General features: G+C 38.6%; 1 protein-coding gene across 3 annotated transcripts in view; it reads left to right on the top strand.

Moving 5' to 3' along the window:
• Nucleotides 1-25,914, top strand: part of LOC121955221 (sorting nexin-14-like) — a 34,298-nt gene extending 8,384 nt beyond the window's left edge. The window contains exons 11-30 of one of the 3 annotated variants that reach the window (XM_042503072.1): nucleotides 176-220; nucleotides 392-472; nucleotides 1,390-1,504; nucleotides 1,932-2,087; nucleotides 2,614-2,738; nucleotides 8,661-8,719; nucleotides 8,947-8,973; nucleotides 10,841-10,973; nucleotides 11,978-12,164; nucleotides 12,848-12,931; nucleotides 13,067-13,167; nucleotides 13,665-13,776; nucleotides 13,979-14,019; nucleotides 14,888-15,007; nucleotides 16,239-16,362; nucleotides 18,432-18,596; nucleotides 20,734-20,829; nucleotides 22,128-22,219; nucleotides 24,007-24,063; nucleotides 25,743-25,914. In XM_042503072.1, coding sequence (XP_042359006.1) covers nucleotides 176-220; nucleotides 392-472; nucleotides 1,390-1,504; nucleotides 1,932-2,087; nucleotides 2,614-2,738; nucleotides 8,661-8,719; nucleotides 8,947-8,973; nucleotides 10,841-10,973; nucleotides 11,978-12,164; nucleotides 12,848-12,931; nucleotides 13,067-13,167; nucleotides 13,665-13,776; nucleotides 13,979-14,019; nucleotides 14,888-15,007; nucleotides 16,239-16,362; nucleotides 18,432-18,596; nucleotides 20,734-20,829; nucleotides 22,128-22,219; nucleotides 24,007-24,063; nucleotides 25,743-25,766 — 1,944 coding nt within the window. In that variant the 3' untranslated portion in view covers nucleotides 25,767-25,914. Of the gene's footprint in view, nucleotides 1-175; nucleotides 221-391; nucleotides 473-1,389; nucleotides 1,505-1,931; nucleotides 2,088-2,613; nucleotides 2,739-8,660; nucleotides 8,720-8,946; nucleotides 8,974-10,840; nucleotides 10,974-11,977; nucleotides 12,165-12,847; nucleotides 12,932-13,066; nucleotides 13,168-13,664; nucleotides 13,777-13,978; nucleotides 14,020-14,887; nucleotides 15,008-16,238; nucleotides 16,363-18,431; nucleotides 18,597-20,733; nucleotides 20,830-22,127; nucleotides 22,220-24,006; nucleotides 24,064-25,739 lie in introns of all 3 variants that reach the window. The other 2 variants (XM_042503071.1, XM_042503073.1) reach the window with 2 other exon arrangements.
• The last annotated feature ends 536 nt before the right edge of the window (nucleotides 25,915-26,450 follow it).

Here is a 26,450-nt window from a genome sequence, read left to right as displayed (position 1 = left end):
TCTTTCTTTTGTTTAAATTTAAGATACAGTGATAAGATAGCACAGCATTAAAATGATATAACTAATTAATCATGTGAAAACAAAATGACCAGTCTGTATTTTGAAGGTTCTACAAGATTTAAATTAAACTCAAACTAAACGTTATGATAACATGCTCTGTCTATTTGTTCCTCAGGATACTGTGAACCTCATGGTGCTGATATTTGTTGATGACACTCCAGTAAGTAAAAAGAACATTTTACAAATACTGTCCCCATTAGAAGTTCATATCCTGTATAGCCAGTTCAAAGAAGAAACCTTGCTTGATTCGAAATTGTGATTTTTTTTGGTAACAAAAATCTGCTGATTCACAGTTTCCAAATCTTCATCTTTATCTCTTCTGTATCTCCAGCCTGAACCAGCCACAGAGCCTCTGTCTGCTCTGGTTCCATTTTTACAGAAATATGCAGACGTCAGCAACAAAAAGCCGTCTGTGAGTACAACACTGAGAAAGAAACCTTATTCACTACAGATAGACAGATTGCTATAATATACCTTTTTTTTTTTTAAAAAAAAAAAAAGAGAAATATTTCTTACCTGACATTTTGTCCCCCTTGGAACAACGAAAAGGGACAGTTCACCCCAAAATCAAAAACACATATTTTTCCTCTTATCTGCAGTGCTTTATATGAGTTGTAGAGTGTTGGAGACGTTGGCCGTAGAGATGTCTGCCTTCTCTCCAATATAATGGAACTAGATGGCAATCAGCTTGTGGTGCTCAAAGTGCCAAAAAAATACATTTGAAAAACTCAACAGCAATGTCTCTTTCCAGAAATCCTGACCCGGTTACTCAAGATAATCCGCAGACCTTGCTGTGAACAGTTTCATGTAGAAACTATTTTCTTTCTACTAAACGACACCAGTCAACCGAATTATTGTGCAGAAACGCACATATAATGATAACTCGCCTACATCATTAGGCTAGCTAACGTTACAGCTCAGCCGAGGAGGACGCCATTAATGTTAACATCTCGCACTGTCCACGAGAAGATGAATGCTTCCGTCTGCGCACTGATATGGTTGGTGAGTGTTGCCACATTGTGATTTCTGGAAAGAGACATTGCCGTTGAGTTTTTCAAATGTATATATTTGTGGTGCTTTAAGCGCCACACTGGAGAGAAGGCAGACATCTCTACGGCTGATATCTCCTGCAACTCACACCAAAACAATCTACACTAATAAATAACCCCACAGGTAAGAGGAAAGGTGTGTATTTTTAATTTTAGGATGAACTGGCCGTTTAACATGCAGCGTATCTGTGTATTTATCTTTGTCTCTATCTCTATCATAGTTGAAAGATGGCCTTTTAATGAGACCATTATAATTAAACCTCTCGCTCTGGCCATGCAGGTGCTGAAGTTGGACCTGAAGGAGATCAGGGAGCAGCAGGATCTCCTCTTTCGTTTCATGAACTTCCTGAAGCAGGAAGGAGCTGTGCACGTGCTGCAGTTCTGCCTCACTGTGGGTAAGAACAACCATTGTGCAGAAACCTTGCTGCATACCAAATCCTCAAATAAAGCTTTATGGCCTAGCTAACCTTTAAATTTCAACTAGCCGTGCAAGCCCGAAGCATTCTGAGTAAGCTGGCTAGTTAGCCTCAGAAAGATCAACACAAATGCAAAATATACAATTTCCTTTCATCCATCCATTCATTTTCTAACCCACTTAGGGTTGCAATCAGGGATCTACATGCAGATGCATCAGGTCTTGCTTTGTCGAGAAGGATTCCTTTGTAGTTTTTGAAAGCATGGCAACATATTTTAAAGCCTTAACTGTTGATTTAATGAAGCATAAACACAGAAATGTAGGAGCTTTGTTAAGCAGCAACTATTTGACCCTGTAACACATATATGTCAGTGTGACTGTATAAAACCCCTCGCTGTTTCCTCCAGAGGAGTTCAACGATAAGATCCTGAGTCCAGAACTGGGCGATTCTGAACTGCAGCGTCTGCACGAGGAGGTGGTGCACATCTACGAGACCTACTGCCTGGACGAAAGCATCGACAAGATCAGCTTCGACCAGTTCATTGTGGAGGAGATAAGGAACAGTAAGATGCTGCGTGTATACTGTACCTCATAGTCGGTACAGCTGTGGAGTCACTACTTCATAACTCCATTGTTTGTGTTTTTAGTTTTTCACCTGGGACAAAACTATTTAGAGGTGCACGTCACCACTTTTAAGATCAATATCACAGTTTTAAAATGTAGTATGTGACTTTATAATGTTTGAAAATAACCCTGATTATGTTATTTCAGCTTGGCCTTTGAGACTTGAATTGTATGAAGTTTGAAAAATGCAGGCATTTATGAAGACTCACAAGTGTTTATTTTCCCCCCACTGTTTAGTGTATGAGATGAGCAGTAAGTGCAAGTGATGAATTGTTATTGACAATTTTTAAACTAATGTTGCTCAGTACACATCAAACGCCACTTCTCAGCCTGGTTGAGTTACTCTTAAAATAGTTTCGAATGTGGTTCTATTTGTGCATGTAGAGCTTTCCTGTTTGTCACTGATTGTAAACACTTGTAAACTGAAAAGGAAAAATAGTTTAACCACACGGTGTCTCCCCTCAGTTGCGAGAGGCCCGTACACCGGCGTGGTGAAGCTGCAGACGATGCGCTGCCTGTTTGAGGCGTACGAACACGTGCTGTCTCTGCTGGAGAGAGTCTTCACCCCGATGTTCTGTCACAGTGATGAAGTAAGACCTCCAAAAAAGTTTCCTAAAAATCTGCAGGTCACTTAAAAAGTTGTCAAATAGACAGTATTTGTGTATCTCAGTGTTGCAAAGTAACAAAGTACATATACTCAAATATTGAAAAGTATTTGTTTTTGTTTAACTTTATGTCGTACTACTTCATACTTCTACTTCACTACATTAAAAAGTACATTAATTGTACTTTTTCATTACACTACCCTTTGAAACCTGAACAAATTGGCTTGATTTCTTTCAGAAACATGGGAAGAGGGCAATGAACAACTTAAGAAGAAATAACCTAAAAAAATTTCAAGAAATGGAAACTAGAACAATAGAATTACCTGAAAATTTGCACAAGAAAGAAAACAAAAAAAGGGAACTGGTCTTGGGGGGAAAAGTACATAAAAATTATAATAATCCTGTGACATAATTTTAAATATGTGATTATGATAATTATAAATACAGTTTTTAGACATTTTCCCCTGGCCAAAAAATTTAAATTCATATTTTTTGGAATTTGCCAAGTTCCTCGCTGTACTGTACTTTTTCAAGATCCTGGAGTCACTCCCTCCTCTTCTAGGGACCCAGGAGTCTCCTCCTTCGTATGCTCTCATCTTTTGGCTCTGATTTTAATAGCGTCAGTGTTCAATGGGGTTCTTGGTACTTTTCCACACCCCAGGCCAATCTCTCTCATGACGCCATTATTTCCAATACCTTTAATTCTGTTTTTTTTTTTTCTAAATAATGCAACCAGCTGCTTCTTTTTCTCCCAGGCTCCTGAACTTTTCACCCAATTCTTCGAACCTTACCACCCAATGCTCAATTTTTTATCACTACAGTTTAAAGGCAAGGCAAGGCAAGTTTATTTGTATAGCACATTTCAGCAACAAGGCAATTCAAGGTGCTTCACACAGAACATTGAAATACAACAACAGGGGGAAAGGAAACACATTTAAAACATTATAAAAGAAGCATGTAAAAGGTGATTAAAAACAGCAAGTAGAAAAACAACAGATAAAACCTAAAAATATAAAAACACATATATTAAAATAAGAGTTGCAGTGCAGAGTTTTGAAGTAAAATATAAAATTTAAAAAGTAAAAAGGCTTTTAGTCAAAGGCAGCAGTGAACAGGTGAGTCTTTAACCTTGACTTAAAAGAACTCAGACTCTCAGCAGACCTGATATTTTCTGGTAGTTTGTTCCAGTTATACGGAGCATAGAAACTGAATGCTGATTCTCCATGTTTAGTTCTGACTTTCGGAAAACAGAGCAGACCCGCACCAGATGACCTGAGTGGTCTTGATGGTTCATACTGGACTAGAAGGTCTTTGATGTATTTTGGGCCTAAACCATTCAGTGCTTTATATGCTAGCAAGAGAATTTTAAAGTCTATTCTGTGAGAGACAGGGAGCCAGTGTAGAGACCTCAGAACTGGAGTGATGTGGTCCGCTCTATTGGTCTTAGTAAGGACTCGAGCAGCAGCGTTCTGGATCAGCTGCAATTGTCTGATTGACTTTTTAGGCAGACCAGAGAAGATACTGTTACAGTAGTCAACTCGACTAAAGATAAATGCATGGACAAGTTTTTCAAGGTCCTGCTGCGACATCAGACCTTTAATCCTAGAAAAATTCTTGAGGTGATAGTAAGCTGGCTTTGTAATTGTTTGTATGTGTTTTTTAAAATTCAGGTCTGAATCCATGACAACACCCAGATTCCTGGCCTGGTCTGAGGTTTTTAACTGAAGTGACTGGAGCTGCATGCTGATTTTAAGATGTTCCTCCTTGGGTCCAAAAACAACTACCTCAGTTTTTCCTCTGTTTAACTGAAGAAAATTATAGCACATCCATTCAGATATTTGCTCCATGCATTTACCCAGTGCTTGTATGGGGCTATGGTCACCTGGGGACATTGAAATGTAGAGCTGGGTGTCATCAGCATAGTTATGGTAATCTATTTTGTTTTTTTCTATGATCTGAGCAAGTGGAAGCATGTAGATGTTGAACAGAAGAGGCCCCAGGATGGAGCCTTGGGGGACTCCACATGTAATTTTGGTCTGCTCAGATCTAAAGTTACCTATTGACACAAAATAATCCCTGCCCTTTAAGTAGGATGCATACCAATCAAGAGCTGTGCCAGATAGTCCCACCCAATTTTCTAGTCGATCAAGTAATATATCATGGTCGACTGTGTCGAATGCAGCACTGAGGTCCAATAACACTAAAACTGAAGATCTGCCATGATCTGTGTTTAAGCGAATGTCATTAAATACTTTGACCAGAGCTGTCTCAGTGCTGTGATGTGGTCTAAAACCTGACTGAAAGACGTTAAAGCAGCTGTTGACTGTTAAGAAGTAATTTAGCTGTTGGAACACAGCCTTTTCAATGATTTTACCTAAAAAAAGGAAGATTTGATATCGGCCTGTAGTTGTTCATTGAGGTCTTTTCTAGATTGTTCTTTTTTAAGAGGGGCTTAATAACAGCTGTTTTCAGGGTCTGTGGGAAGACTCCTGAACTTAGAGACATGTTTACAATCTGTAACAGATCAGATACCATGATGTGTGAAACTTTTTTGAAAAAATCTGTGGGTAAGACATCCAGACAGCAGTAGGAAGAGCTCAGTTGGTGTAAAATGTCCTCCAGATTTTTGTCATTGATTGGATTAAACTGCGTCATGGTGTTTAAATGGTTTTTAGACAGACACAGCACAGATCCTGAACCTGGTGTTGAAGAATTCACAGCCTGTCTAATATTCTGAATTTTCTCTCTAAAGAAAAAAGCAAAGTCATTGCAGGCCCTGGCAGAGTGAAGTTCAGGTGCTATTGACACAGGGGGGTTTGTTAGTCTCTCAACAGTAGAAAACAGTGCTCGAGCATTATTTTTGTTTCTGGTGATAATGTTTGAGAAGAAAGACTGCCTTGCATTCCTCACCTGTATATTATAAGTGTGAAGTTTCTCTTTATAGATGTCAAAATGAATCTGTAGATTTGATTTTCGCCACCTGCGTTCAGCTTTCCGACACTCTCTTTTTTCATTTTTCACTGCCATGGCATTTCTCCATGGAGATCTTTTCTTGCTTCAACTTAATTGGAGCGATGGCATCTATCACATTTAACATTTTAGAATTAAGGTTGTACACTAGCTCATTGACTGAACCACAAGGCAGGGTTGCTGTAGAAGAAAAAAGTACATTAAACATTTCACTGGTGTTTTCGGTAATGCATCGCTTCTTGATAACTTCTTTCTGATTACTCCTGTGCACAGAGATAGAGCTCTCAAAGAAAACACAACAGTGACCAGACAGGGCCACATCACTCACAACAACCTTGTGTATGTTTAGACCCTTGGAGATAAGCAGGTCCAGAGTGTGCCCCCTGTTATGTGTGGATTTTGACACATGCTGACTCAGCCCAAAGCTGTCAAGAGTACAGTACAGTTCTTTAGCCCCTCTGTCCTGGGGGCTGTCAACATGAATGTTAAAATCACCAACAATGATTATACAGTCATATTCAATACAGATTATCGACAGCAGTTCATTAAAATCAACGAAAAAGTCTGCACAGTATTTAGGTGGCCTGTAGACATTTACTAATATGGCTCGAGGGGAGGACTTCAGCTGAAGAGCCACATATTCAAAAGTAGAAAAATGACTGAAAGATAATTTTTTAAATTGGAAAGAGTTTTTGAATAAAACTGCCACTCCACCTCCTCTCCGCTGGGCGACGAGTCTTTGGAGCCTGTGTTGGAGGTGGTGGTGGTCGACGTGGGGTGCTTATAGGAGAGAAGATAGGAGAGGGACGGGGGGTACATCTTAGTCCAGCATTGACCAGCTCCTTCATCTGGTCAGTGAACTCCAGGTGGGGTGAGGAGGGAGAGAGGGAGGGTAAGGAGGAGAGAGACCTGGTGGGTGTTTCAGGGGGTGAGGCAGGTGGACCGTCGAAGGTGCTGTGGTTGTAAAGGGGGTGGGGGTGACTGTTGCTCTCCCTCTGGGTTTTTAATCTGCCTTGTTTTGTCTTTCATCCTGGCTGGCTCCTGTTGTTTAAAGTCCTTGGCAGAGGCGACTGATGGGTGACGCAGGAAGTAAAATAGATTAGAGGCCAACAATTTTACTCCTGGCTTGTTCAAGAAAAGTCCATTCCCTTTGAAAAGGTGTCTTCGCTCCAAAAAGATGTGGAAATGTTCAATAAAATTTACTGGATAGGCAGTACATGCAGTAGAAAGCCACTTACTTAGAGCCCACAGCCTACTGAATCTCTCCTCTGCATATCTGACCGGTGGTATAGGTCCGCTGATAAACACATCTGCTTTCACAGAGCTCACTGTTTTCAACAGCTCGGTGAAGTCCTGTTTTAACACTTCAGACTGTTGTTTAGCAACATCATTCCACCCTACGTGTATTATGATGTTCCTCACAGTTGGGTGTTCAGCCACAATACTCAGAATCCTTTCTGTCATGTTGGAGACCACATCCTTGGGGAAGCAGATCACTTTGGTGTTTTTACTGCACACCCTCTGTAAGTCTCTAATAGCATTGTCACCCACAATCAAAGTTTGAGGCCCAGGCTTTAGCTTTCCCTGTAGCCTTTTACTGTTCGACATGCTATCAGTCCTTACCCCGCTGACTGAGGATGGACGGTCTGACGGAAATTCAGGGTCCTTCATCAGTGGAGCGTATCTGTTCCGCAGCTCAATGCTTGATTGTTTCAGAGGTTTGTTGCTCATCCGCCCTTCTACAGTTTTCCACAGCTGTGTCCTTCCAGGTGCGGGGGTTGAGGAGGCACTTTGCCTGGGAGGGAGTGCAGGCCAGCCGGTCTCATCACACACCTCAGCTCGCTGTGCTCTGCCTGTTAAACGTCCTCCCATTACCCAGGGAAATGATTTGTTCTTTGGCTTTGCTCCAAGGTGGTTCCAGGGAGGACTACTACTTGTAGATTTATTAAACAGAACAGAGCCTACCTGTTTCGCGGTAGCTTTGTCTGTGCTCGTTAGCCGTGTGTTAGCTAGCTCCTGTCCACTGATTTGAGGCAGGGGTAAGGTGGTGTCATTCCCACCTAGCCCGTTTACCTCCTCATTAACTTCTAGGCGGTGAATTTTAGTCTCCAGCACGGCAATTTTCTGTAGAAGTTTGGCGTAGTCGTCTGCAGATAGTGGAGGCATCTTGAAGCTCGGAGTGAACAGCTTTAAAATAAGCGGTACTCCTCTATAAAGGTCCCAGGTTGTATCCAGCAGGGCAGGAAAACTCCTCTTCCAGCTTCAAGTGTACAGAGTTAACTTGTATAGTGTCCAGTGTGTGTTTCACTGCCTCTTTCACTCACACACAGACAGAGCTGCAGTTCTGTTCTGAATCAACATGATGAGTAGATAATCCCAATTGTTGTAGGAAACCTCCTTAAATATGTTGGATGTGACAAGAAGGAAAAAAAAGGAAAAAACTAGGAAAAATAAAAGCGTAGCAGAGAGCAAGCAAGAAGAGCGTCTGCACTGAAGCGAAGCAGGAAGTCAAGGGCTTAAAAAAAAAGGCTTAAATACTTCTGAAAGGCATCTGAACACACCACAAAAAAGTGATGTCGATCCAGGTTTTAGAGGCTTAATCTAACTTAAAGCTTTAGATTATGACAAATAAATCATAAAATCATATTTGAAAATATAATGCTTTATAACTGATTACACTATCCAACAGTATATAAATTAGTTAGGTTGTACGATTAAGCTCCAACAACAGTATAATGTAACTATGATGGGCTGCTCTGTCTGCATGAGTGACTTTTGATGATAATACTTTTAGTTAATTATCAAATTGAATACTTCTAACAGAGTGTTTTGATTTTTTTATTGGCGTGATAGAGGGATCTTTACTACATGCTTCAGACTTCAAATCCTACGTTCATTGTAATCTGTACCTTGACTGTGTCTCCTCTCTGTTTTCAGTACTTCAGATACCTGCTGAGGGGAGCAGAGTCTCCGACAAGAAACTCAAGAATCAACAGGTTTGTGATTGTTGTATAATATAGACTCAAATTTTGATTTTCATTCATCTTTCAGGTGGCAAAATAGCATTCAGAAAGCTAAACATGTGAGAAGGTGGTTTTGATGATGGTACTGTAGAAGGTGTTCTGAAACTTTGAATACGGAGCACAGCTTTAAGTTCGCTCATATCTTTTGGAGGTCTTCGGTCCAAACATGTCATGATTAGCGCTTATGCATCTACTTCCAGAAATAGCTTCAGTCTGGAGGAAAGCAGGTAAGTTGGTCTTCGGCATGTTACCTGGTCTCACAGAGTCTGCTGCCTGAAAGACACTGAAAAAAAGTGCAGTGCCATGCATGCAGATACAGTATATATCTCACTGTAGGCTGCTCTGCGAATCACATTGTTTTTTTTAACAAATCTTAACACTATGAGCTGCTGCCAGGCCTCTGTGTTTGTTCACATGTTCTGCTGATGCTTGCACTTTGATTTTAACCTCACGTTTGAGACGATAGCGCCGTTAAAGAAGCCAGGGCCGAGCACTGGTCAAGAAGTTGAACCAAAGTTGAATCTGCTTTAACACGGGTTTAGACATTTTAAGAATATAAAGGGTGCATAAAGAGCAGTAAAAGATAATCTCATAATAAAATAGTGAAATAGAGAAGGCAAGGGTAAAATGAAAAGACTTAAACAACATGTAATAAAAGCATGAATAAAGTAAAGAAAGATAATTTTTAAAAAGTGTCCGGTGATGAATAGCAGAATTTGTAGCAATGAAAAAGTTAATCAGTATGTTTGGTTTTTTTTTAAATGTACTGGAGCCTCAAACTGAAGCTGATGTGTCTGACAGGCAGTATAATGTTGCTGCATGCTGCATTCTAATATGACACTAGGATCATATCTTTATTAATACCTTACAGAGAAGAATTAAAAATGTTTTCCTATAAAATCCTTTCTCCATTTAGCAAAATATGAAAAAACCCTTCTCAAATTTATCAAAGTTTAACTTTCTCTTCCCTTAAAAAGATACACTCTAAATTTTGCAGAAGTTGTTTTTAATTCAGCAATCTGACAAAGTAGATTATTCCTTCTTTGGTACTTGAGACCCACTTTGATCGGTACCCAAAAATGATTCAATTTTAATTCACAGCCCTAATTTAAAATTAAATACAACTCTGCCTGTGTAGTAGTGAAGCAGTTAAAATGCAGAAAGAAGAATAAAACTGTGATGTATTTCCATTTTTCAGTGTTTTTTGCCCCCACAATAATAATGATGATAATATGAAACATGAACAACTTTTCGTGCATAAAATGATGTTGAAAGTACCAAAAAGACATGTAATTTTTCTACAAATCCAAATCGTCAGAATTATTTGAAAAGATGCTGTGATTTCAGACTAATAGATTTAAGACATTAGTTTCTTTATATTTCTTAAACCTTTCATTTGAACATAGCGGCTGCACTTCAGCATGGACGAGACACGTATGAATACTAAAACATGTACTCGCAGGATTTTTTTTGTTCCAAAGGCATTTCAAAGGAAGTTTTAGAGGTGAACATCTCGAGCAGTGAATCATTAATCCATGTTGTAAAAGTCTGACTTTACGCCCTTTTCCGATCAGCAAAATGTTCATTGCCGTGTGTCAGGACATGAAAGTAATAACTGCCAAACGTGATTGACTTTGTCAGATCAATTAGGCACTTTGCCAGGCCCCTAATGATTTCCAGAAGGTTCTTTTCCATTTTTAAAAACTCAACGGCCTGCTTAAACATCGGAAATGAGTTTTCGGTGACTACATGCTGCGGTTGCGGCTGGATGAAGAAGGCTTGTACATGTTCTGCATGTCTGCTGCATGACTGATGTCAGCTGTCACAGCACAAAGTGTGATGCTTTGTCAGCAGGTCATCTGACAAATGTGATAGATACATTTGTTATTTTACTCCTACTATTGTTTGCCAACATCTGACTAGATCATGAGGAAGAGAAGCATCGGGGGAACAGAGAAAAAAAATAGAAGAGAGGAAGAGGAATTGTTCCAGAACAGTTAAACTGAATAGATGAGATGTGATTTATGGCTTTGTTTAGTATTAATGCAGTTTAGATGCTCCTTATGTACCAGCCTATTTCTCTGTTCGCCATAGAAACCTGTCGAAACGAGGCGAGTCGTTCGGGATCAGCAGAATTGGCAGCAAAATCAAAGGTGTGTTCAAAAGTACGACCATGGAGGGAGCCATGCTGCCACCCAGCGCCATGAACGACATTGACGATGACCAGGTGAGTGCTACTTTTTCACATGTAAACATTAGACCCATCATCTCTTGTTGTGTTTTAACTACTCGTTGTCGGTGTAGATGTACTTTACCAAGCAGAATATGATCTTCTGAATTTCTCTAAAGACTAAAAACTTTGTGCTGACGGATTATTGATCAGTCATCACCTGAGTGTTGAAAATGTTGGTAATTTATATGAAGAATGTTGAGCTGTGATGGGAGTCTTAACCTTGTGCTGATGGTTTTCGAAGTGAGGAAACGACATTCATGCATCCACAGGAATTTCTTTCAATCCATCAACTCATTGAATCCGTTTGTCCATCTGCAGCCTTTTATCTGCCTTCCATCTTATCGTCTGAAATATAGACGAGAAAAAAACTATAGATATAGATAAAGTGATTTATGACATGTTGCAGTATACTTTGTTGAAATTGTTATTTCTTTTGTCATCAATGTGTTGGAGATTGAGATTATCCCAAGAAGATCTCAAGGGAATTTCCTCAAATGTTGCACAAAACGTCCACTTTGACTCGAGGATGAACTGACTGATGGTGATTTAAGTGGTCAAAGTTTTTGTGGCCACAACTCAAGAATTCATTCGCTGATCACGACAAGATTTTACACAAATGTCTAACAGGATAAAATGATAAAGCGATGAAAACTTACCTGTGACATATAATATGCGAACGTGCTTTCTGTCCATCATTTAGCATCATGAATCAGAAACAGAGGGGGAGACATTGGTCAGATAGTGAAATAACTTAAGGTGTCCATCTTGAATCTGTCCTGATTGTTTAAATCTTCTGTGCTGTGGGGAAAGCATCCATGTTTTTGCAGACATGGATGTAAACTTAATGCGCAGTTGACTGGTGCACAAAGGCATACAGCTGCGGGGCAGTAATTCTACTTTCATTGAGGTGTTAGAGAATTATATTCAATTAATTTGAATAAAACTTTATTGGTTTAGGTAAAGTAAAAGTTAATTTTCATATTATCTGCTCCCTGCAGGTGGAGGAGGCGACTGTTGTGATGGAGGACGACTCCCCTGCAGAGCCAGCCAGCATGGCGGGCACCCTGAGGAACTTGTCAGCCTGGACCATCACCATCCCTTACATCGACTTCTATGACGATGAGGTCAAGAGAGAGAAGATCCCCGTCTTCTGCATCGACGTGGAACGCAATGACAGGAAAGAAGGTGAGTGAACGGAGCAGTGAAACATAAGGCCTCTCTCTTACATATAATATGAGCTTCCTACTTGAAAATATTTTTTTCAGCTTACATATTGTACTGAGATAGATCTCTGACTTAATTTTACAATTAAGGTGGAAATAAGCCTCCCAACATTATGAAACAGTTTTAAGTTTGCAAAGCTGCAGCTACAGACTGGTTCATATGATTGTTTTTCAATTAATCAGCATGGCATTCACTTGCATAAGAGATGTGATAAAATTCCTTCAAACCATAACATGACCACTTTGAACTGTGTTTTTATGCCTGGTCCTAAATTTCCAAAGACCATTTTACACTACTATATATATTTTAGCTAATAAAACACTAATTAGTAAACTTATTTAGTAGTCTATTGGCATTTATCACAAATAATATTCAATCAATAGCATTCATTTCACTTTGCATAGCTTTTTACTTTAATGCTTACTTACTCTCAGTTTTAAGAGTCAAGTGACATGTTTGAATGTGTCATTGGACTTGTTTTATGGGGACATGCACAAAGCTTGAAGGAGAAAGCTTGGGTTAAACGGACCAAATGACACCCATAATCAACTCAAGTCTATACGTTGCATACTGTCTCAGCTGTATCATCAGCTAATCTCTGCATATGTGTATAATGCTGTAATTTATTTGTTCTCTTTCTGCAGTTGGTCATGAAACTGAAAAGTGGTCAGTCTACAGAAGATATTTGGAGTTCTACGTACTCGAATCCAAACTCACTGAGTTCCACGGTAACGCTCACCAACTTACTTTCATTAAATAACTTTCATATGGTAATGACAATATTAGCTTGCAGCTGTTTAAAAAATAATAATCAGCCTTGTTTCCTTCTATAATGAGCTGCATTCGTTCACATTTTTTTCCAGGCACATTTGCAGATGCTCAGCTTCCATCCAAAAGAATTATCGGACCAAAGAATTACGAGTTCCTCGCATCAAAGAGGGAGGAATTTGAGGAATATTTGCAGGTATTTAACATTGACAGTAACGAGAATAACTGTTGCAGCCAATGTTTTGCTCCTGTCTTGACTGTGGTGCAGAACATATGTTTCTTAGGAGTGAGAGGAATGAGATTTTCAGTGTTAAAGACAGAAAATCTAAAATGAATCGAAGTTAAAGTACATGTACTTCTATGTTGTCATTAGAGGGCAGTAAAACAAAGCAGTGTTACAAAGGTATTATACGTGACAGGCGTGTCTGATTGTTTGGCTCTTTTCTTATATTTTGTAGATTAGGTATGTGCAAGATATAAAAACTGCTTTTACTTGGCCTGGCACCAAGTTATGTTTGTGTTCTGGAGAAGAACAGCCGTTACATGTATTAACCTCCTGTGTGTGTGTGTGTGTGTGTGCGTGTGGGTGTAGCAACCTCCGGTGTGTGTGTGTGTGTGTGGTGTGTATTACCCCCCTGTGTGTGTGTGTGTGTGTGTGTGTGTGTGTGTGTGTGTGTGTGTGTGTGTGCGCAGAGACTCCTGCAGCATCCAGAGCTCAGTAACAGTCAGTTGCTGGCAGATTTCCTTTCTCCTCACAGCATGGAGTCTCAGTTCCTCGACCGGATGCTTCCTGACGTCAACCTGGGTATGTAAACATATATTTCCTAATGGAACCCCGGTAATTGTTTTTCAATTTAATTGATGAATATGTTTTTTTTTCTCTACTATGCTGTGACATTAGAATAAAAATCCCAATTTTTCTTTTAGTAATCGGTACCCTCCCCTTTTCTTCTTTTGTTTTTTAACAGTTGAGTCGATTTCTTAATTGAATGGGTTTTTTTTTCCAGGAAAAATTTTCAAGTCTGTACCAGGGAAGCTTATGAAAGAGGTGAGTCCCTCTTGAGCTGAAATGCTGAGTTAATGATGATTAATACTGCAGCTATTTCCTAAATATTTGTTTTTAATTTAATGTAAACCTCCCTGACAACAGTGCATTATTCAGTTTCCAGTCTTCATGTTAAGCTGGGTTAACAGGCTGCCTGCTCAGCAAACATCTCATTCTGAAAGAAATATGAAATGGGATTTTTTGAGAGAATGTGGATGTGCAGAATCACAATCTTCAACCAGGGCTTTATACCAACTAGGGCTGATCAATATAAGAAATAATGTAATTGCAATTTGTTTTTTTCAGATCACAATAACATAATATTAATGTGCAGTTTTTAACAAATCCTCATCCTCCTCTATCTTCTTCCTTATGTGGATTATTATCAACTATACAGAAGTTATTAATCATTCTGTAGTATGACCAACACTTGACACAGCCAACATACTGATACTCAGCTCTGCTGAACTACAAGATGTTTTTGTGATCCAAAAACCACAGAATGGTTGCCAAAAACAAAATTTCTGCTAGTTCCAGTAATAGGCTGTGCACAGAGGAGGAGGGGTGAGTATGGAGACTTTCTTTTCACTGCAGAACCTCCAAGATAAATAATCAGGAAACCTCCAGCCTCCTGCAGGCTCCCTGGTGTTGCTGTGTATCTGACCCTGACCTGTCTCTGTGTGGGTGTAAGAATTACAGTATTGAGCTGACATCAGTATTGAGTAACTGCTGCTGCTGTCCAACATAACAAGAAAGTCCAGGATCTTCGGGGTGTAATCAGGCTGAGCAGGAGTTAAAGACAGATTTTTTCATCAGTGCTTTAGTTCAGAATGACACTGATGATATTAAACACTACAAAACTGTTTTCCAGAAAGGACAGAACCTGGACCCTTTCATCCAGTCCTTCTTCAACTCCTGCGAGTCGCCCAAACCCAAACCCAGCCGACCCGAGCTGACCATCCTCAGCCCCACCGCCGAGAACAACAAGAAGGTAAAACAGGAAAAAAAAAAGTTCTGCTCAACACGAACTAAACATCTCTGTGCCGCTCACCCCAGACGATGTTTACTCTTTTATGCTCTCTGGCACTTTAACAGCCAGCGTCAAGGGTTGAACAAATGACCGCCAAGACTTTATCAAAGTCATCTAGCCCTCCCTATCAGGTTTGAAGGGAAGGAATTTCCTCTGCCTGTAGGGAGGAAGATGTATTTCAGCTCATGTGATAAACCTTAATCTTTGTCTCCATGGAGACAGATTGGATAAATGAGGGGGGTTTGGTGGGCAGGAATTGAGTGTTTTCAGCACAACATAAAGGCTGGCTATGGTGCAGTAACAATCTTTATTTACATGAACTCATTGTGCTACCAGCTGAGGTGAATGATTTGAGTTCCCGCGTTCATGGAAAACCTGGAAAAGTCGTAAAGTTTCTTAATTTCATTTTCTAAGACTGAAAAAGGTGATGATATTAGTGAAATCGTTATATGTTTTGAAAGAGTCATGGGGTTTTGTTGTGTTTAATATAAGTAATAAACTGTATATACCATGTAATGTAACATAACAGTGAGTTTATTTCTGTAGGTTAAATATGCATATGTTGACTATGTGTTAGCATTTTTCTTGTTTGTCAGTGGAGAACAATTTTAAAAACATTGTAACTGTGAATAATTGTTGTGTTTCTTTATGTTGTCGGGGGTTCATTCATGTATGAAGGTGCATGCATACAAGATCCCTGAAAAACAGGGCTCCCCCAAAAGCAACAGTGCAATTTGAACATTTCCTGCATACTGTGTTGCAGCAATTATTTTTCGGATTTGCACCCAGAAATGAGTTTATAATCAAATGCATTAAAAATACACTGATAGTATAATAAGTTAAGTATTTAAAGTAGATGTAAACATAATCTCGTAAAAAGTTACTATGGGTCCTTAAAAAGCTCTGAAAAGGTTTTGTGATATTGTTTTATTTTGTGTATATCACTATATGTACATTTTCATGAAATTCGAATGAGAAACTGTTTGTAGATAAAATCGCCAGCTTGAATGGTCTGTTTTCGGTGAATCCAGTTAATCAAAAATAAAAAGGGATGAATAACTTCTCATAAAATTAAATATATGCCACCATGTAAGCGCCACAGATCAACCTGTTTAGTCATTTTAATTCAGTAATGTTTTTATTGTAATTTTAATATTCATGACACTCGCCGATTGTTTACTTTTGCCTGCAGCTCTACAACGATCTGTTCAAGAACAACGCAAACCTGTCAGAGAGTTTGGAGAAGAAAAACAACCACAACTACTTCATGGAAATGGTCTCTGTAGACGGCATGTATGACTACATGATGTATGTCGGTAAGTGATGCTCGCCAAGGTGAATGAGTGGAGTAAAGGACTTTTCTGGGGCAGATACCTTTTTACTTTCTGTACCCTGTGAAAGGAGAGGATTTATTTAGGGATGTGTGAATGTCAGACAATTCAGATTTTAAACTGTGAAACAACTAAAACATAGTTGACAAAAATGTAACAACTTCTGAAAAGGATACAAACCTTTGAGGTTACTTTTTCTCAGTTTCACTCATTGACAAGTTACTTCTCTTTAGCTGCACAGGACGACACAGGTTTACCATCTACAATTGTGTGAGTGGTTTCTGTAGAAGAGAAAAGGTAGTGAAACTAAACCGACATGATAACACCTGATGACAAAGTAACTCCACCAGAACTATAAAGGAAGCTACATGGTTAAGATGTTTTAAGTTTAGGCGAGTTTATTTGTATGAGAGGTGATTCCATGAATCACATGTTGAAAATAAATCGACCATAACTCTTAAAAACACCATCGACTAGAATGACGTGAAATAGAAATAGACAAAAAAATACAGTTTCAGGACATTCACGGTGCAATAATAATTGCTCCAAAGTTATATGAAGCAAATAAAAGACATTTTTTAACCAAAATGCAGGCACGGGAAATCATAGGGTTTTAGTTTAGAATTGAAAGAAGCAGTTGGAGTTTGAACAAAGACGAACATTGAGGTAATGATATCTGCACTGTTCTTAAAGGTGCACTATTGGTTACTGTTTGTAACCATGCTGAAAGTGAAAGTAAAAGCCAGCCCCAGATTCATTCTCGTGTGGTGTCACCTCGCTATATTTGCGGGGTGACACCACACGAGTGCTCACCTGAGCACTATGGGGGTACACGCTCATTAACGTCCTGAACACAGAAAATTAGAAAATACAAACAGACAGCAGAGTCTCTGCGGAAAAATACACAGCCACACACTTCTAAGTAATGACTGAGAGGGATTACTAAAGTATGTTTTGATTACTTTCACATGTATAACTTCTTGGAAATATTTCCACCATTCCTCTCTGAAATACTTTTACTCATTAAAATAACACGCAAAATCTTAAGAAGAGTCTTACATGAGGAATTCAAGCTGGAAAAACAAATTCTTGACAGTTTCAGGTTCACAGGAAACTGTTGCTTCAGATAAAAAAAACACTGTTTAGTTTTAGTTATTTTATGTGTATTAAGTCATTGTAGTGATAAAAATCAGACAATTGGGTGAAAAGTTCAGTTGCCTGGCAAAAAAAGAAAAAAAGAACCCTTAAGAAAGATAATAAAAATGATTGAAGATTGGAAAAGCCAAGATAATGACGAGGTATAATGATGAGATTCAAGGTCATAGTAACTCTGACATGAGGCTTTGACTAACTGCATCTTCGCTGTGTGAGAAAAATAGGAGGTGAAAAGTTCAACGACACACACTCTTTTAAAGTAGCTGAATATAATTTTCACATAAGTAAATTGAATCTTGGTTTTGTGTTTTTCTGTGGTTTGTTATGTTGTAGCGTGAAACAAGGTCAGCATTTAACCAGTTTGAAACCTGTGTGTGACATTATAATCAAACCAAGTTGCATTATTTAAAAAAATACAGAATTAAAGGTTTTGGAAAAATGGTGTCGTGAGAGAGATAGGTCTGGGGTGTGGCAGAGTACCTAGAAGCCCAGTGAACTCTGACGCTATAAAAATCAGAATGAAAAGATGAGAGCATACGAAGGAGGAGACTCCTGGGTCCCCAGAAGAGGAGGGAGAGACTCCAGAATCTCCATAAGAGTGTAAAAATGAGTGTTTCGAAAGCGACTTTTAAGTCTAATCCTGGGATTGACACGAGTTTGTTGTTGTTCTGTCAAAGACTGCAATTCACCCTCCTTTGCAACTGACTTTGCTCATCTCCAGTGATCCTTGACTGAATTGTCTACTCCAACTTGAAGAAAGCTTGCAAGAATTAGATAAATTAGATTCAAGTTAAGGTTAATTATACAAAGGTCATCAGAGGTGTCTTTAACACCACATCATCCCCTCACGTCTCTCTGTGTTTTCACTCTTTAGTCTGTCTTGGTGTTTTGACTGGCAGGTCGGACGGTGTTCCACATAGCGGACTGGCTGCACCACTGCCTGGCTGCAGGAAGGATCCTGTTCAAGAACACGTTTGAAGCCTACATGGATCAGTACATGCAGTCCAAACTGGAGCAGATCCTCCAGGAGCACCACATGGTCTCCCTGATCACTCAGCTCAGAGGTGTGTGTTTATGTTTCCCCTCAGAGACAACGTGCACACAACCACTCAAAATTTTGCAATCTTCTTATACAAAAGCCTGATTTTATACAGTTAGATGACTTAAAGAACCACTCTGTATGTTTGACGGGCTATGACACCTTTAGGAAAGTCCTCTTTAGAAAATAGATGTTATTTTGTATTTTTGCTCATTATGAACAGAATGCTACTCAATGGTTCAACCAGACTGACAACAGATGATAGAGAAAAAAAAATATAAGCAGTCACAGGATAAAAGATATTGGAAGCTTAGCATCAAAATGTACGCAGGTTTAATCAGGAAAAGGCATAACAACATGTTGCTTTACCAACGCTAGTCTTCATATTTCACATAGAAAAAGAGTTAGTGGAAGGTTAGTATTGTTTAGTTTCAACTGGATCAGAGAATATCAGCTGAACAAACTAAAGACTGACAAATCACAGTTTCTATGTATTCAATCTAACCAGTGAGTAGACTGCAGAGAGCTCAACAGTTATGGTTCAATAACAATCAAGGGTCACTTACTTTTCCGGACTGGGAAAAAAAATTCTAAATCCAACTTCCAACAGTATTCTCCCCTTTCATGCAACACTATTGGGCTGTCAGCTGAGGCTAAGTTCACATGACAAGCAAATGTGGCCTATGTCCCTGTTTTTGACAGAGATCTGAGATCTTTTTTAAGAGTAGTGTGGGCGTAGAAGTTTTTTTTTTTTTTTTTGCCCCACTCAGAACTGGGCCATTTCCCTTTGTGTTTCTAATCCCAGTGCATATCTGATCACTGGCCATAAGTCCACAGTGAGATTTCACAGGTTTTCCCATAAACATCCATTGTTTTCCCACATCATAATTCACTGTGCTGGAGCAGATGAGTCACCGTACAAAGTCAGAGCAGAGTCAGAGTCTGTGGAAACTACAGAAGACTGCCGTAGCAACACCCCTGCCCCGGTCACCATTCAACAGAGCTCAACTGAAGTTTTGGAGGAACTGTTCTTCAAACTGATGTCAGATATGGTCACTTCAAACATGAATGTGAACAGTCTAGACCAGGTGTAGGCAACCTGTGGCTCTGGAGCCACATGCGGCTCTTCAGCCCCTCTCTTTGGGCTTCCAGTGAAAAAAAATCATGTGCATGATTTTTTTTCACATTTTAATTTTTTTTCTGTTCTAGGTCTAAATAAATATTTACATTTTCCACTTTTAGAAAAAAAACACTGAATAATTAAATTAAACTGAAGTAAAATTTGTGTCTTACGTCTATGGCCTGGCACCTTTTCTTCTAAATTTTGACGGTGGCTTGTCTCGAGTTTCCCTTGCTAGGCTGGTTATTTACTACAAATCCAAAAGTCTCAGAGGAAAATAGAGAATTTAACAGCGTGTAAAAAGATTTGTTTGCTTTAACTGCCACCTCTAGTAAGTTAAAGTCCGAAATAATCACAAATAGCCCACTGTAGAGTAGCCACATTGTTGTAAAACATATAAATAAATACTTATTTAGACAAATAATGTTGATAGCCTTATTTATACTTAATAAGCCATTTTACGTTAAATATAAGGCTCAAATATGTTTTGTGGCCCCAGACATGTTTTTAAAATTATTTTTGGTCAAAACTGGCTCTTTTGTTTGTAAAGGTTGCTGACCTAGGTTTTAGGCAGATTGACCGGATCTGGGGGAAAAAGTATGTGAATAATGTAATTCTTCTTTTGGGACAAAATTCTTTTCACATTTGGTGACTGAATTATACTGTTTCTTTTTCTGTTCAATTGTTACTATTGAAGGAAAAAAGAGAAACATCAGTTTAAGAGCTGATTACAAACTTTTGATTACAAACATACTGCAGTGAGGAAAAAATCAGACCATTGGGTTTATCCCCATGTTTTCAAAAGATTTCAAACCGATTTGCTCACATTTCAGAGGTTTAAAATACTTGTGTAAGGTGTCTGAATGCAGTCAATGCATCCATGTGTGCTGGTTTGAATATCAGCAGTCATGTTTGATTTGTTATGTCCATACAACTGATTTCTTCTTGTCTGACTTCGAACTACAGAAACAGAAAGGAAAATAGATACCAGGGTCTAGCATAATGTATTTTTGTGTTTCATGTTGTCAATTTTTTCCCACAGACGCCGTTTTCTGTGAGAGCAGCGAGGAGCGAACCACTGAGGACAAACAGATCAGAGCCAAGCAGACGTTTGAGGAGATGATGAAGTATTTACCAGGTCAGTTTTCAAGTCACACCGACCACTTTTATCTTACATGGCAGCGTTTTCTGCTTTGAGTAGTGATCATAGTAACAGTGCCTTATTAATCCTCAAACAGCACAAGAAATATAAGATTATTGAAATCCAATATTTCATGACACTGAAGAGACGATTGTTTAAGACTCCAACATTTATTTTACACTAAGCTGAGCATGTTTACCAGTATAATACTTAAACCAGGTTAGCTGAGTAAAAACACCCATAACAGGTTTAATGAATCCCTGTTTACTGAACAGCAGCTGATTAGACAGACTTAGTCATTACCCTAAAAAGTTTTCTTTATCTTTAATCACAACCTAAATTAACTGTATTAGTTAACTGGAAATGAAACCAAGTTAATTTATTAATACCCATTCATTATCAAAGCTGCATTAATTCATTTTTTGGTGGCAGAAGAACTCCATAACAAGTGAACAAGCACGCAGTTCGCGCCTTATCGCTAATGAAGTTATTGAGTCTAATATCTGAATAATCTGTGCTTACATTCAGTCACTCTTCAGCAGGTTTTAGCATTAACAAAAAGCTGGTTCAGGTCTATTCATGGGATTTAGTAACATTTAGAAAAACACAGAATAAAACCAGACCAGAGTACGGACTGCGTGTTGTTTACTAAATAAGGAAGAAGCAATAAAAGGAGGAAGCGCTCTTATCTCCTTTTACTTCCCCAAAGTCCACCTCAGCTGGTCTGCAGATTCTAAGTAGTAACTTTTTGTCTATCAGAAAACAAATTCATTCAAAGCCTCCGTTTCCATACGTGTCCTGTCAGAAACACACTCCTCGTTTCTGTTATGGAACTAACATCTTGTAATGTGCTTTAGGTGTATCTAAGACAGGAATACTAAACTTGCTTTGCCTAAGGGCCATTTTTGCAAAATGACAGGAGTCCAGGAGCCAGTTTTGAGAAACTTTGGAACTTAGCATGGTCCTCTGTTGGTGGGGATCCACCAACAGAGGACAGAGTATCTTTTGATACCTTGATTCTTTTCTTACACACAAAGTGCTACAAAAACAATGCCACTTTAAATCAATTTAGTTTCATTGTGAATTAGAAAATGTTCGATTGCAGGCCAGTTTTGGCCTGTGGGCTGTAAGTTGAGTGTCACTGATCTCAGATGTCCGTGCACATCCACACAAACCACATCAGTGCAGTAGTGATACCACTCCTTATCAGTGTACTCAGGAATGTGATAATTCTATGTTGAAATGTGCTCCTGCCTCGACCACAGATGAAGTATTTCTTTTGTTTTGAATTTCAGACTTTGTGGTAAAGTGCATCGGCCAGGAGGCCAAATATGAAGGCATCCGGTTCCTCTTTGACGGTTTCCAGCAGCCTGTCCTCAACAAACAGGTAAACAGAACAACTTAAAAACCACAAAAGCACGCACAGCTGGGCAAAATAACAGAAACAGCAGCTTTTGCAACAGACCTGCAGTGGAGTGTTAGTCTGGAAAAAGCTCATGAAGCTTGTTATGTTCAGTGCTGATTGAGAGGGTGCCACAAGCTCACCTGGTAGAAAGTGCATCTCATGTAGACTGGGTCCTTAGCAACACCACAGGTTTGCTTTCTCTATCCCCCTTTTCCTTTCTATCTGTAGTCAAATCAAGTCAATCTTAATTAGTAGACCACATTTAAAACAACCGCTGTGCTGAACAACAACAAAATACCAAAAACTCCAGATAAATACAGAGCAAACGACAAAAGGAACAGAAGAAAAAGTAAACATAATAGTCAAGTCAAGTAAAGGTATCAAGTTGGAATAAACTGTATGGCAACGAAAAGAGACGGCTCTTCAGCAGTGATTTAAATGTTTCACTTGTTGGAGCAGTTTCACACAAACAGTTCAGCTGCTCCAGAGTTTCGGGTCAACCACAGCAAAGGCTCAGACACCACTGTGTTTCTGATCTGTCGACCTCAGTTCTGCAGAATGAGGTGGCGCCAGACTGTTTAAAAACCTTAAAAAACAAACCATTCAAATCTTAAAATCAGTCCTAAAATGGACAGGAAGAGTATGTAATCCCATTTCCTTTTTCCAGTTCATTTTGAACTAACTTCAGACGACAAAGCGACGACTGATTTACACCCACATACAAAGAATTTCAATAGTCTAGCCAAGCGGTAATAAAAGCATTAATAACTCTTGAGGTCTTTTGGGAGAGATAGGCCTTTACCTTGGCTTAAAGTCTAAGCTGGAATAAGCTAGTTATTTACTATCAGGCGAAAAAAGTCAAAATCCATAAAAATCCATATTTTACTCAGAGAAATTCTTGTAATTATTATTTGATATCAATTTTCTTATTTTTACTGCTGTTACTGGTCTCTGTACTTTTTACTCTGACTTTATATCTTGTTTATAACTGTCTGTCTTTTGATTAATCCGGATTTTTGTGTTGCATTTTGTTTATCATGAAGCACTTTGAGCTGAATTCCTTGTGTGAAAAGTTCTCTGCAAATCTAATTTTTTAAATTTCTTATTATTAACACAGCAGGCTTACAGCCTCAAAAATGATCTTGTTGAATCTCTGCCTCTGGCTTTGTTTAAATAAGCCTTTTGAAGATGTGTGTATGCAGGGCTTTTGTATACCATTTGGGGAAAACTAGGGCTGGATATTGTATGGAAATGTATTGATGCTCATGCCAGTACGATTCATTACTTAAATTTCCAATACCAAAACAATACTTTTTTAGACCCTTTTTATAAATATGTAAATATGTTTTTCCTCATTTAACAAAACAGTTCTCAAATGTTTAATGTTGTCTGAACACAAGCAGCCATACAAAAACCTTAACAAAATAATGTGTAAAACAGTCAAAAATATAAATGAAAAACTCATTTAACAAGATTATGAATCTAAATCAGTGTTACTCAGTGCTGCAAATACATGTTGATACCCGGCTGTATAAACGTTTTTACGCTTTAAATTTATCTTAAAATGCTTGTCAGCAGTGTGAATGTGATGCGGTTGTAAGAATAACATAAAGATTATGCTGTTGTATTTCTGTTTTCTGTTTTATAAATCTCACTGACCTTATTAAAGTAATAAGAAGCACTGGAGCTCTCTGACACTGTGTAAGGCAGATCTGATCACAGCTTCCTGGCGTCCTTTCTAACTGAAGTGACATGTTGTGTCTCCTCAGATGACGTACGTCCTGCTGGACATCGCCGTGCAGGAGCTTTTTCCTGAACTCAGCAAGGTAAACAGGTGACAGCGGAGAAATAATACAGAGAGACAAGTGGCTGCGTTATGTTTGTGAATGTGTACCATGAACTCTTAAACAGTGGGGCCGGAGAGGACGACAGTATCTGACATGAGAGACTCATGGTGTTGTGAGCGTCAGTTCGTCCTCTCGAAACAGAGAATTCATTAATGTCAAATTCCTCCTGAAACCCAATTGAATGCAGAACAAATCAAGCTTGTTTCTCTCTTCAGTCTCAGCTGCTTTTGAGGATTTCCAGTATGTTTAGTTTCTGTGTGTATAGATGCTAAAGCCAGAGTAAAAGTGTTGCTTTTTTTCCGGAGTTAATGTCACAAGAAAAAGCTGGATTTCATTAAATCCCTAAAATACTGTTTCTTTCCAAGTGTCACTTACAGGACATGTATCAAGCCAAATTAAAAACAACTGACAGGAGCCAACAATCTGCATTTTAAAACGTGGAAACCAGATTTAAGAAAAGGAAAGGTGCAGTGAATACTTTTAAGTACTACATTTTGCTGATGTCTCATACTTCAGTTAAGTGAGGTTTTAAATGCAGTACTTTTACTTGTGGAGTTTTTTTAGTGTTGTATTAGTACATCTACCTCGATAAAGGATCTGAATACTTTTAATACTTATATTTAAATATAAAGTTTGTACAAATATGGTTAAGAACGGGTTATTCAGTTTCACCCTGCTTATTCATGTCTAAATGTACAGTAGTGCAGGTGTTGGTGACGAACAAAAGGCCCGGTGGTTTGAGGTCTGAACAGATGTCACCTGGTTATTATTAAACCAGCACAGATGGTTTACGACATCATGATGCAACAGGACATCCATGTATTAAATAGATCTCTGGAAGTGAAGGATGGTGGTTGGTGTGAAAGCAAATTTACAATTACAAAAGTGTGTCCTTCTTTTTTCAAGGAATAGTTGAGCTTAATTTGCTGTCTTCGCTCTTCCACTATTTAAATTTCTGTTTGTGTAAGCGAGAGTAGACCTATTAATTAGTGAGCAGTACAGGCATTGATTTGCATTTTTTATAAACTTTGGCACAGATTCAGTCTAGCTGTTTCCACCGGCCACCAGTATTAATGTTAAGCTAGGTTAACTAAATACAGCACTAAACACATACGATCATTTTACACTCAGAAGGAAAACACCAAAACGTTGAATTGTTATTTAAAATGATTAGAACAGATGAACTGATATTAACCAGTGCACCCTTGGGATTTTTTTCTTAAAGGGCCAGTGTGTAGGATTTAGGTGGATATATCTTTTAATTTGTATAGAATCACCTGAGAATAAGAATCTTGTTTTCTTTACCTTAGAATGAGCCATTTATATCTGTGCACAGAGCGGCTCCTCTTCCAAGGAGCCATGTTGCTTCTACAGTAGCCCATAATGGACAAACCAAACACTGACTGCACAGGGCCATAACTCTAACTCCGCAGTTCTCCTACATGCTTGGCACATTGGAGAAGTTTCAGTTCTGCAACGTCATCGCTAGATGCCGCTAAATCCTACACACTGGATCTTTAAAAAGTGACCTTAGTGATCGATCAGTCATCATTGACTTATCCACCACATCTTTTTAGCTCTTATAAAGACTTAACACAGTCTGACTCGTGTCTGAACAGCTTCGTCTAACACTGATGTGCATGTTTCGTCCTCAGCAGGGAGCGAAGGAGACGGTCAAGTAAAGCAGACGATGTATCGAACACTGTATCCACGTCCTGAATGATGGAAGTGCAATAATCAACTATTTCCAAAAACTCTGGGATCATCTTTACATTCCAATGTATATAAATAAACTAATAAAAAGATATATATTTATTGACGCCACTGCAATTGACAGTCTGTTGATTTTTCTTTCACTACCAGTGACCAAATATCTGCACATATACCTAAACGTTACTAAACATCTCTGAGCTTTATCCTAATATTTCTGCATTACTTAAAAGTTCAAGATATTATTACCTGGATTTAGTATTTTGAAATCACATTTTTGAAGTTTCTTTAACTTCATGTGTTACAAAAAGATAAATGCTTCTGGAAGTTTCTGAATAAATTAAAATTTCAAAATTAAACTCAAAAGAACATTTTGATGCAAGACCAAACATTGGACAGCTGTTATTTTGCCATGGTATGTGGCCTTATTAACTTTTTGAAACTATTGAAACCAAAAGTTTTAAAATTAGCTCTGCAAACTTTATGACACCTGTCAATGTACATATCCTAATTGCCAATCCTGATGCTGCAGTGGTGTTTAGTACTTTGCATGTGTGTTGTTCAAAAAAGTGTTACAAAGACAATTTTTTTTCTTTTTTTTAATCAGAGCGTATCCAAAAAAACAGAGCAACATCTGCTCTGAAAAAAAATCCCTT

The sequence above is a fragment of the Plectropomus leopardus genome, chromosome 16 (assembly GCF_008729295.1).
Source record: "Plectropomus leopardus isolate mb chromosome 16, YSFRI_Pleo_2.0, whole genome shotgun sequence".
Lineage (NCBI taxonomy): Eukaryota > Metazoa > Chordata > Actinopteri > Perciformes > Serranidae > Plectropomus > Plectropomus leopardus.
This window is presented reverse-complemented; position numbering and strand designations above follow the sequence as displayed.